The sequence below is a fragment of the Salarias fasciatus genome, chromosome 7 (assembly GCF_902148845.1).
Source record: "Salarias fasciatus chromosome 7, fSalaFa1.1, whole genome shotgun sequence".
Classification (NCBI taxonomy): domain Eukaryota; kingdom Metazoa; phylum Chordata; class Actinopteri; order Blenniiformes; family Blenniidae; genus Salarias; species Salarias fasciatus.
Window position 1 is genome coordinate 19,854,451 of NC_043751.1, and position 10,670 is coordinate 19,865,120.

A 10,670-nucleotide genomic window follows, 5' to 3' on the forward strand; every position below is an offset into this window, starting at 1 on the left:
GTGTTTTCTTTGTTTTGATAGTCAAGTGAAAAAGCCTTGATGTATAAATAAGTAAATATATAGTTAAAAATGAATTGCGCTTTACCCCCTTCTGAGTCCATCTATCGACACTTTGGGCAAACTGAAATGACACAGTACATCTTGACATTTTCTGAATTGAATCAAAAATGTTAACTTCATTCATATGCTGTTCAATGGATAAAGGGTTTGCAGAAGATGAAGATAAAAAGATCGACTCCTGAGCTGTGGTAACCAGTAACACTCATCAGACACGGAACACCAATGACTTTTATGCTCTGAAATATTAGAAAATATTAATTCAATTTGGGTTTTTTTTTTTGTTCTAGAGATGTCACAGTTATCTAAACACTCAATCATTATAAGTGAAAAAATATGCTGGTTTTATTTATCTAAAAAAAGACATTTATTTGCATTAAGTGAGCTGGGATATAATCCAGATTCCTGACTCTCAGCTGAATAAAGAAGCAGGTGTAGAAACAGGATTGACGGAAGATAAGAACTATTTATGAAGATTTTTCATTTACTCATCTTTACAAACATGATGTGCTGCCAGCAAACATACTAGCATAATATCCATACTAGACAGAAAAAAACCCAATCACACAAACATTTACACTTGTTACTTCTTTCAGTGATTGTATAAGTATCTTCTGATCAATGAAACGTGCTTTCACGGTGTAATTTAAACTGATTTTAAACAATAGATAAGGATACAAGGTGAAATAATAAGTTTTATTGTTCTGTCTGTCTGTGTGGGACTCGGTTGTTTGTAAGGAGACTGTTTTACATATTAAAGGGCTGAACTGATTTAAATTCTGGACCCGGCATGAAACAAGGGGTCCGGTGCAGTGTGTGGTCAGTTTCACAACTTCATGAGGAACTGGGTATCTCTTCAGGCTTCTGATCTCTGAGTCAATCTATAAGATTGATTTTGAAAGGTGCTTGTCTGACTTCTGAGGCTCGACTGTATGTAAACTAACAGGGGACCTGAAACCAATACCATGGTACATCCTGGAGAAGGGAAAGTTGTTGAGGTCAGGTAAGAAAGTTTAACTGTTTTTTTATACTTTGATCAAAACTCTTCAGCTTTAATACTCTCTTTAACAACTTCTCAGTAAAAGAGTTAAAGTTAATGTACAGTATGTAATAATGTACACAAACATATTCCTTTTTTAATGAGCTGGAGTGACCCATCTTTTGCTCTTACAGAATATACCCCGTCAAACAAAGGGGGCTTTAGCTGACCCAAAAGCTCGACATTGTGTTGGGTCAACAATTAGAGCCATGTGATGAAATGAAAGCTGCCGCATAAACTACTGCCAGAACCGGAGCTGGAGTGTGTGTGCGCCGGTTAAAGTACATGTTGCTCCTGTGTGTTTCAGGGTGGCGGCATCAGCTCAGGAGTCTATGGCACATGAGCAGGCAGACAGTGAAGACACTTTAGGTGAGTTAGTTTCTCAGAAGAGCTCTGCAGGGCAGCCAGCAGCTGACCTCCGCAGTTTTCCTTCTCTTTAGGAATGACAAGATTTATGTCCTGCTTCATCTTGACATCCAAATTTGATTTTCTTTCGTTTTAGAAGAGATAAATATAGCAGAAGACTCGGCAGGCACATCCCTCGCTCCAGCTCATTCCCTTTGGACGACTGACGCTGGAGGCTCCGTGCTGTTGAGGATGGATGATGGATGTCCAGAGAAACCTGTCACAGTCCACCAGATGTTCAAAACCGCAGTGGAGAGATATGGAAACATGCATGCACTCGCCAGCAAGATCAACGACAAGTGGGAGAAGATAACTTTCTTTGAGTATTATCAGCTCTGCCGGAAAGCTGCCAAGAGCTTCATCAAGGTATATGATCTAAAAATAGAATTCTTTTTTTTCTGTTTAGCATTTAAATAACTTGATTTAGAATCATAGTTTCAAAAAAATGTTAAGAGAAACCATTTGTTGTTGTGGTGCAGCTTGGTTTAGAGCGGTTTCATGGGGTGGCAATACTGGGATTCAATTCTGCTGAATGGTTCATTTCTGCTATCGGAGCCATCATGGCAGGGTAAGAAACGTCTCACCACAGTGGTTTTCAAAGTGTGGAGTGGGCTGGGTGTCAGAAAGCTGCACACATTGTAACAAAGATCGATTAAAATGCTAAAGTTTAATACAAATCCATAAGTGTGACAGTTTCAGACTAAATATATAAACACTTAATAGATATTTCAAATTAAAATTAATCCCAACAACCATGAACAATATCTTTAAATGTGAAAAACGTTCAAGTATCTGTAATATTACTAAATATATCCACTTGGCACTGAGCTTTGTTTTTTTTAATTCCTTACACCTATCTGTTGCAGTGGCACATTTCATGACTTCTTCTTTTCTCTGCTGTCTATAACATCTGGTGTTGTCTGTTGCAGAGGAATAATGACAGGAATTTATGCCACAAACTCACCAGAGGCTTGCCAGTATGTGGCCAGTGACTCCAAAGCCAACGTTGTAGTGGTTGAAAATCAAAAGCAACTGGATAAGATATTGCAGGTACTGATACTGATCGGGAATTGCATGTTAAATAGTACAGGTCTGCATTTTTTGGGGTGAAAATGTTCACTCTTGCTGCCGCAGATAAGAGACAGCTTACCCCACCTGAGGGCCATTGTGCAGTACAGCGGACAGGCTGACGAGAACATCTCAAATCTCTATTCTGTAAGTCCTCCAGACGTCACACCATACTGACTGAAACGTCTGCTGGTTTAAAGTGACATGCTGCTGTTTTTTGGATAGTGGGAGCACTTCATGGAGCTGGGTGTGGATGTTTCTGATCAAAATCTGGACGACATTATCGACAGCCAGCGAGCCAACCAGTGCTGTGTCCTGATCTACACGTCCGGGACCACAGGCAAACCCAAAGGAGTCATGCTCAGTCATGACAACGTAAGCTTTATGTGACTGCTGCTGTTATTGTCCAACTCTCCTCAGCTATGTCACAGGTTTATTATTTCACTTTAAACTTTTTAATTTAAACGTTAATTTTAAACCTTTCAGAATTTATCTTGCTGGTTCATAAAGAAAGAATTAAAAATCATAGCTTTGAACTGAGAAACCGTTAAAGACAGCAAGAAACAAAGACTATTTGAATTATTGCAGATCACATGGACTGCCAAGAATGCCAGTCGGGCTGGAGACGTGCAGCCAGCCGACACTAAACAGGAGTCACTGGTGAGTTACCTGCCTCTCAGCCACGTCGCCGCTCAGATGTATGATCTCTGGACGGGAATCCAGTTTGGTGAACTGGTCTACTTTGCACAGCCGGATGCCCTGAAGGTAAATGATGATCAAATATGTGTTGAGTCTATAGGGTTAGACACTTCCTCAAAGACACAAAGCATTCCTTTGACACACAAAAAGTTTCCTGTCTACATGTTTTCTTCCTTTTATTTTTCATAATCCCTCATTACATGAAGGGAAGCCTGGTCACTACGTTGCGTGAGGTTTGTCCAACATCTCACATGGGTGTCCCGCGAGTGTGGGAGAAAATGATGGAGAAGATAAAATATGCCATCAGTCAGTGCGGATACGTGAAGAAGAAGCTGGCCACATGGGCAATGTCAGTGAGTCTGGAAGTCAATCAACGGTTTCTGCTAAAGTAAGTGCCGGAAATTATACTGAATGACTAAAATCTGTTATAGAATTTAACTTCTCTTATAGAAATATGCTTGTGTTTATTGGCTACATTGATTCTTGTTCAATAAGTGCAAAGACTTACTGTTTATTGTATTGATTTCCCTACTCGCAGGGATGAGGGGAAACCGTTCCTCTTCTTCCTGGCTGACAGCCTCGTGCTGCAGAAGCTCCGGGCTGAGTTGGGCTTTTCCTGCTGTCAGAAGTTCTTCTCCGGAGCTGCACCCATCAGCACCGAGACAATGCAGTTCTTCCTGGGCCTCAACATCCGTTTGTACGAGGTCTACGGCATGAGTGAGAGCACCGGACCTCACTTCATGTCAGGGGCCAACGCTTACAAACTACCCAGGTGAAAAACTACAGGATGGTTAAAAAAAGAAAAGAGAAAGTTCATTTTAATCTTCTGTAAGATGTTTTTTTGGTTGTTTCTTTGTTTTCCAGTTGTGGAAAGGTGGTACCTGGCTGTCGTTATAAAATGGCTGATGTAGACTCAGAGGGCACGGGGGAAATCTGCTTCTGGGGACGCAACATTTTTATGGGATTCCTCAACATGGAAGACAAAACCAGGGAAATCCTGGATGAAGATGGGTGGCTGCATTCAGGAGACTTGGGAAAGATTGATGAAGAGGGGTTCTTGTACATCACGGGGAGGATAAAAGGTATGGACGTCTTTTGGGGCCAGTAAGGCATTTGTTAAACTAAAAAGGTAAATTTATAAAAAGGTAAATGTGTCCACTCTTCTCATCTAGAGCTGATCATCACAGCTGGAGGGGAGAACGTTCCACCCGTTCCCATAGAAGAAGCAGTGAAGGCGGAGCTACCGATCATTAGCAACGCCATGCTGATCGGAGACAAGAGGAAGTTCTTGTCCATGCTTTTAACCCTGAAGGTAAATTGATATTTCCTTTCATTGCACCAACAAGAAAGCATAAAATCCTTCTGTTGTGAAGGTGAAATCTAGAATCGAGTATTTGATTTCAGTGTTGCAGCAACACAGAAACCATGGAGCCGACAGAGGCGCTGAGCCTGGAGGCCGTGGAGTTCTGCAAACAGTTGGGCAGCCACGCAACCACGGTGTCGGACATCGTCGAAGGACAAGACAAGGAAGTGTACCAGGCAATCAAAGAGGGGATCGAAAGGGTGAATGCAGGCGCCACCTCGAATGCCCAACGCATCCAGAAGTGGACCGTTTTGAGGAAGGACTTCTCCGTTTCTGGAGGAGAGCTTGGTGAGTGGAGCAGACCTGATCAGTCAACAGTTCGAGTTTATATGGAGGGTGTATCATTAGAAAACAGCCCCTCCCACCATGAAAGAAATGATCTGGAGCAATGGTTCAATCAGATGTTTGTCTTTGTTTTCCAGGTCCCACAATGAAGCTTCGCCGCCCCGTCGTCTTGGAGATGTACCACAGCGTCATAGAGAGTCTTTATCGAAACTAGTCTTAATAAATTACTGTTTTGTGCAAACAATGTAAAAAAAAAAAAAAAAAAAAAAAAAAAAAAAAAAAAAAAATCAAAAATACCAGCAACACAATACTTCATACATTTTCAGAGGCTTTATTTAATATTTTAAATTGTGACTAATACTTTCTTAGGCATTCAGTACATCCTCTCACATGCTTATATATTTCCTCATGAAATTGCTGTATCTAGACAACACTTCATTTTAACGCCTTTAAAATGATTCCAGCTAAATTGCATCATGGAATTTGAATGTTGTGTATCGTTTTCTTTGGGATATTTACCCAAAAACTCTCCCGTAACCGTCAGCAGCATTCACAGCTGCGGCTGAAAGCTGCCTTCATGATGACACCCACAACAGTCACTTCGAAAAATTCTGAAGTAAATGCCAGTTATGACAATGTGATATCCATTTTTCTTTTTTTAAACATCTATCATATTTGCAGGAGGAATGATATTGTCATGTAAAGAGCAGCAGATATGTGAAGCAAAAAAGAAAAAAAGATTAAGAGTTTGATTTGCTGATTATTTGCCGTTTTCTCGGGTTAGTTTTAAAATAAAATAAGGTCCAGTACACTAAAATTCGGGTTTAGCCAATAAATACATAATATTCACCACAAACACCTCACAATCGTCACAATGAGTATGCATACCGCATGTTGAGAAACTGTTGGTCAAAGGTTTTAAGACAGTGCTTTAGAGTGTGCGTAGAGAATAAAATAAACATTCAGGCTCTGTAGTTCCTGAGCTCTTTTTCAACACGTTTTGATGTGCGCGTACAGGATGGCGTTAAGTAACTCAAACCCGAACAAATAAACCGCTGACCCAACCAGAATCTTCTTAGTCCATGTCTCGCACTCTTTGACATATTGCCTCTGTGAAATCGGAGCACTTCGACTCTCCTCCCAGGTCTTTGGTGAGAACCTTGCAAGATACACAGCAAAAGTATTAGAAATCAGAAACAAGTATAAATTACATTTGTAAATGAAGGATTACCTTTTTGTCTCGAATGGTGTCAAAGCAGGCTTTTTCGATGTTCTTGGCGTAGTTGTGCAGCCCCATGTGCCGCAGCATCATCACTGCACTGAGCAGCAAGGCGGTGGGATTCGCCATGTCTTTGCCTGCAATATCTGGAGCAGTTCCATGAACCTGAGGGGGGAAATTACAATCCATCAATATGCCCCGAGGACTCCATAAAACACTGCACTGACAAGACTGAAAAACATACCGATTCAAATATGGCCACTCCATTAGCACCGATGTTTCCACTAGGGGTCACCCCAAGACCCCCAATCAGTCCAGCACAAAGATCACTGCAGAGACAAACACATGAGGTTGATTGGAGAGAATTAAAACAAAAACAAAAAAAAGCAGCAAACTCCACAGGTTCCATGGACAGACACACACAGAGATGAACTGGAAAGATTAGTCTCACTTATGACAAATATTTGCACAACTGAAGCCAATTAATTTAGAGATACTCTTGGTCATGACTTTTCTTATTTTTAACTAGGGTGAAAAGTCTTTGGAAGAGCTAAATTGTAAGAAAAAAAATAATAAAAAATTTGTAGCCCACACTGCTTTCCTCAGTTTCTACAGAAGGTGCGACAACGACCCCATGTGGACCAACCAGGGAAAACACGTTGGACACATGACTGGATTTCTGTTTTGATTCCAACATGCTTTCATTTTTCTTTATTTAAATGACAGACACATTTTCACTTACCTCAAAATGTCACCATACAAATTTGGCATCACGAGCACGTCGAACTGTGTGGGGTCCTGCACCATCTGCGAGTGTGTACAAACACAGTCCCTCTTCATCACGACTGCCGAGTGTTTCATCAATGTCACACATTAAACAATGAACTATTACGGGACTTACGTTAAGGCACACAGTATCCAAGTACATCTCAGTGAATTTCACATCTCTGTGCTTCTCAGCGGCTTCTCTGCACTTTCGCAGGAAAAGTCCATCCGACATTCGCCTGAGTGGAAAATCGCTTCATGTCAGCAAATACACTTGAAATAACAGCTCGTTATTTACATACTGAACACAACTTACATGATGTTAGCCTTGTGAACAGCGGTGACACTGGCCCTCTGATTGTTTCTGGCATATTCGAAAGCATATTCAGCAATGCGTTGGCTGGCCTGCTCTGTAATGAGCTTAATACTCTGGACAACGCCATCAACGATCTGAAATCAGAGGTGTCATTAGTTCAAGTACTTCAACTACTGAACGATGGAAACTGTGTGTTGTTTTTGAAGAATCTCACCACATGCTCGATCCCACTGTACTCTCCCTCAGTGTTCTCTCTGATGGTCACCAGGTTCACGTCAGTGTAGGGGGTTTTGTAGCCCTCGATGGACACACAGGGGCGCACATTCGCGTACAGGTCAAACGTTTTCCTCAGCAGCAGGTTCATGGAGGGATGGCCAGCAGCTATCGGTGTCTTCAACGGACCTGTAAGATTATCAATTTATTACCTCTCAAATACATTTTTTGGAAGGACTCAACTATAAAGTCAGTCAGTCATGCTCATGAAGGCCTTCAGGCACATCGCAGAGCAACAAAGGATCGCCACTCCAGTCTGTTCGAAACCAAGAGGCCCGTCGTACCCAGTAGTGTTGGTTTCCTCTTGTTGCTATTTCTGTGACAGGAGTTCCAACCCCCAACCTAGAGGGCCAGTGGATCGTGCTTCGTCAGACCTCTACCCTTTTGACTTCTCTGGCATGGGCGACCCTACCAGAAGACAAACCTCCCTACGGCATAACTCTAGGGGTCAGTGAGACACAAGTCCACCAACCACTGCTAGGCAGTGATCCTTTGTCGAGTTCAGCTAAAAAGTGGTTTGTGCTTCACTTTGATGCAGTTTTTTCAGACCATTTTATGACTTGGTAGTTTTGAACCTGTAAGTCACTGCTGCATGCATTGTAGGGGGGAAAAAATACCATCTCAGCACACTTTGATCGCCCTATTATAATTCTAACAAATGATAGTCAGTCTGTTACCTTTCAGGCCAATTTTGTTCCTGTCCATTGATTCTTTGGCATCTGGAGGAATCATCCATCTCCCACCAGGTCCTTTGATGGCTGTAACATTTCTCTCCTCCCACTGAATTGGTGCCTAAAAACATGTGTTTAGATATAAATAGAAACAGTGAATTAGTTTCAATGAAGCCTGAATCAATATGAAAACAAAGCACTTTTCTTGTTACCATTAATTCCAAAATTGAAATCCTGATTTAATTTGAATTGTCAATTACGGTCTTGTGACTAGTATACGTTCTTGGTAAGAAACTGCGGTTTCTTATATATTTTATTTTTTTAGTTGATCTTTCAATACTAACTTTAGCTGCCTCAAATATCTTCATGACAGCAGAGGAGATCTCAGGACCAATTCCATCACCAGGAATTAGAGTAACAGTTTGCATCTGAAAGGCATAACAAAGACAAAAATGAAAATAATTGCATACTCAAAACATTATCTTAATGCAACAGAAGCACAAAGTGGCAAGAAGTGATACTTCAGAATTAGACAAAAACATACCCCACGGACGAATGTCCGAGACTGAGGAGCCTCATTTTTAAAAGCACCGACGACCCGTGACACCTGTCAATCAAAAATGCCCAAAACAAACATCACAAAACTGCTTAAGTACAAACTTACGATACTTTATAACAATTAAAAAAATCTTAAACATTAATCTGGTGTTGACAATCAATAATATTATAAACAGCTAGAATGTGATGGATACTTAGCATAGTTAACTGAGGTTTGAGAAAATATCAACACAACTGAATATGTCTTTGTAGCTGTAAAGCATGTATTTGATTGAATAAATGATGTGGTAATCACTGTGACCCAAACTGCTCACAGTTCCTTAAGCCTGTCTGACATGCAACAAACTTGAGACACTCAAAATACAAATCATCACTATCATGACAGAGAAAGAGACAATTAAATAGCTCAGATAGATCTGTGAATGACGAGTTGTTAGTAAGTTACGGACATGTTACATCTTGAAGCAGTTTCCAGCCATGTCATAACAAAATTATATTTTGTAAGTAAAAAGGAGAGTGTAAACATGTGTGTCTGATTTGATCTGAAAAATATCATTGAAGTATTGCCAACTTAATATTGTGATCTGAATAAAACCAAGGGAAAATGAGGCAGTTTTCTTTTTTAAAAAAAGTGACTGAGATATGACACCCTAATGTTCTTTTAACTGTGGCTCTGGAGGTCCCGCCCTGCATGTTTTAGATGTCTCCTTGCTTTGACTCCCTGGATTTAAGAGGTCAAACTCTACCAAAAGTGTGATCAACATCATTTTAGTTAGGTGTCAGAGCAGGGAGACATCTGAAATCATGCAATGCTCGTCTTGCTAGTTTACAATACAGAAATGGCAGCGGCGCAAAAGCAGAGAAGCTCGAATGAAGAAAAAAAAAAAAACACTGCAAAAGACGAGGTTTTTTTTCCCCACAGTGGAACATCAGCACTACGGGAGGATGTTGCCGACTAACTTTTACTAACGCAGCAAGAACAGTCAGCATTAAAAGGGCTTTACATAGGCTCAACTTACTTCCTGTGGTTTGATTTTATCCTTGTCATTGATCGAAAAACCCAACTGTCTTAGCAGATTTAGTATCTGTAGATGACAGACACGTGTTTCCATAATGTAGCTTTTACAGACAAATAATCAGGGTAAGAATACAGGTGAAATGTGTTACTAAAGTGCAACAAAGTAGTAATACTTGAAGAAACATGTAGTTAGCGTAGCAGCTAGCTTACATAGCGGACAGGGATGAGGTTGCTATAGTAACTACAAGCAAGTAAACCGCGTTAGCCATGAGCTAACTGATAGCATTGTGCTGGTACTGCGGCATGCCTGAGGTTATGTGGCCAACAGTCTCCAACAGTTTCAGCCGTAAAGACATAATCGGAACACGGTAACATGCAATTGATCATCCAGGCTATCGTTTACGTTGTTTCCGTGTACATACCGCTGACCTCCACGCTCTGCCGGCCATCGTGAGTTAGCCAAGGTCGACACTGCTAAAACGAGCAGGTGTCCTTTATAAATGAGCTCCACAGAGGATATCCGGTCTGGAGGGTTTGTTTTTTTCGACGTAAAACCAAATTGTAACATTTGCACCGCGCTGGTATCATCGCGATTAATTGTCCACTTTAATTATTTCATTTCATAAATATCTAAGTATAAAATGTTTCATTTAATTGAATTTGTTCTTTCTTTTTAGCGATTAAATTGACTAATTTTGCTCTTATTTTGAAACTATCTATTTCGGAAGTTGCATCAACATTCAGACTGGTTACATTGTAATAACTATAATTTTGAACTATTCTACACATAGATGTACATAAAAGTAACCCCAAATCCTACTTGAGAAAAAAGACACTTTATGACAATAGACTCTCTCTGATATTGTAAATTATGGGTTTAAATTTCCCAACATTGGCTTTTTAAGACCACTATCTACCAGCAGGTGGCGCCATT

General features: G+C 40.6%; 2 protein-coding genes across 4 annotated transcripts; one reads left to right on the plus strand and one right to left on the minus strand.

Annotated features, from left to right (window-relative positions):
- Nucleotides 1-1,355: 1,355 nt before the first annotated feature.
- Nucleotides 1,356-5,883, plus strand: acsbg1 (acyl-CoA synthetase bubblegum family member 1). Of its 2 annotated transcripts, none has more exons than XM_030097195.1 (13): nucleotides 1,356-1,465; nucleotides 1,599-1,867; nucleotides 1,981-2,069; nucleotides 2,431-2,551; nucleotides 2,636-2,716; nucleotides 2,795-2,944; nucleotides 3,158-3,334; nucleotides 3,475-3,656; nucleotides 3,807-4,040; nucleotides 4,133-4,350; nucleotides 4,441-4,580; nucleotides 4,673-4,919; nucleotides 5,054-5,883. In XM_030097195.1, the coding sequence occupies exons 1-13, from the start codon at nucleotides 1,429-1,431 to the stop codon at nucleotides 5,128-5,130; spliced, it is 2,022 nt and encodes a 673-aa protein (XP_029953055.1). In that variant the 5' UTR covers nucleotides 1,356-1,428; the 3' UTR covers nucleotides 5,131-5,883. The 2 variants fall into 2 exon arrangements, with proteins under 2 accessions (XP_029953055.1, XP_029953056.1); XM_030097196.1 differs by having other exon boundaries at nucleotides 1,399-1,465; nucleotides 1,602-1,867.
- idh3a (isocitrate dehydrogenase (NAD(+)) 3 catalytic subunit alpha) lies at nucleotides 5,232-10,273 on the minus strand. 2 transcript variants are annotated; one of them, XM_030097199.1, is made up of 12 exons: nucleotides 10,159-10,222; nucleotides 9,738-9,803; nucleotides 8,705-8,767; nucleotides 8,505-8,588; nucleotides 8,167-8,281; nucleotides 7,431-7,618; nucleotides 7,217-7,350; nucleotides 7,037-7,139; nucleotides 6,878-6,942; nucleotides 6,380-6,464; nucleotides 6,148-6,300; nucleotides 5,232-6,075 (listed from the first exon to the last, which is right to left on the minus strand). In XM_030097199.1, the coding sequence occupies exons 1-12, from the start codon at nucleotides 10,183-10,185 to the stop codon at nucleotides 5,992-5,994; spliced, it is 1,167 nt and encodes a 388-aa protein (XP_029953059.1). In that variant the 5' UTR covers nucleotides 10,186-10,222; the 3' UTR covers nucleotides 5,232-5,991. The 2 variants fall into 2 exon arrangements, with proteins under 2 accessions (XP_029953059.1, XP_029953060.1); XM_030097200.1 differs by lacking the exon at nucleotides 9,738-9,803 and having other exon boundaries at nucleotides 10,159-10,273.
- Between the last annotated feature and the right edge of the window lie 397 nt (nucleotides 10,274-10,670).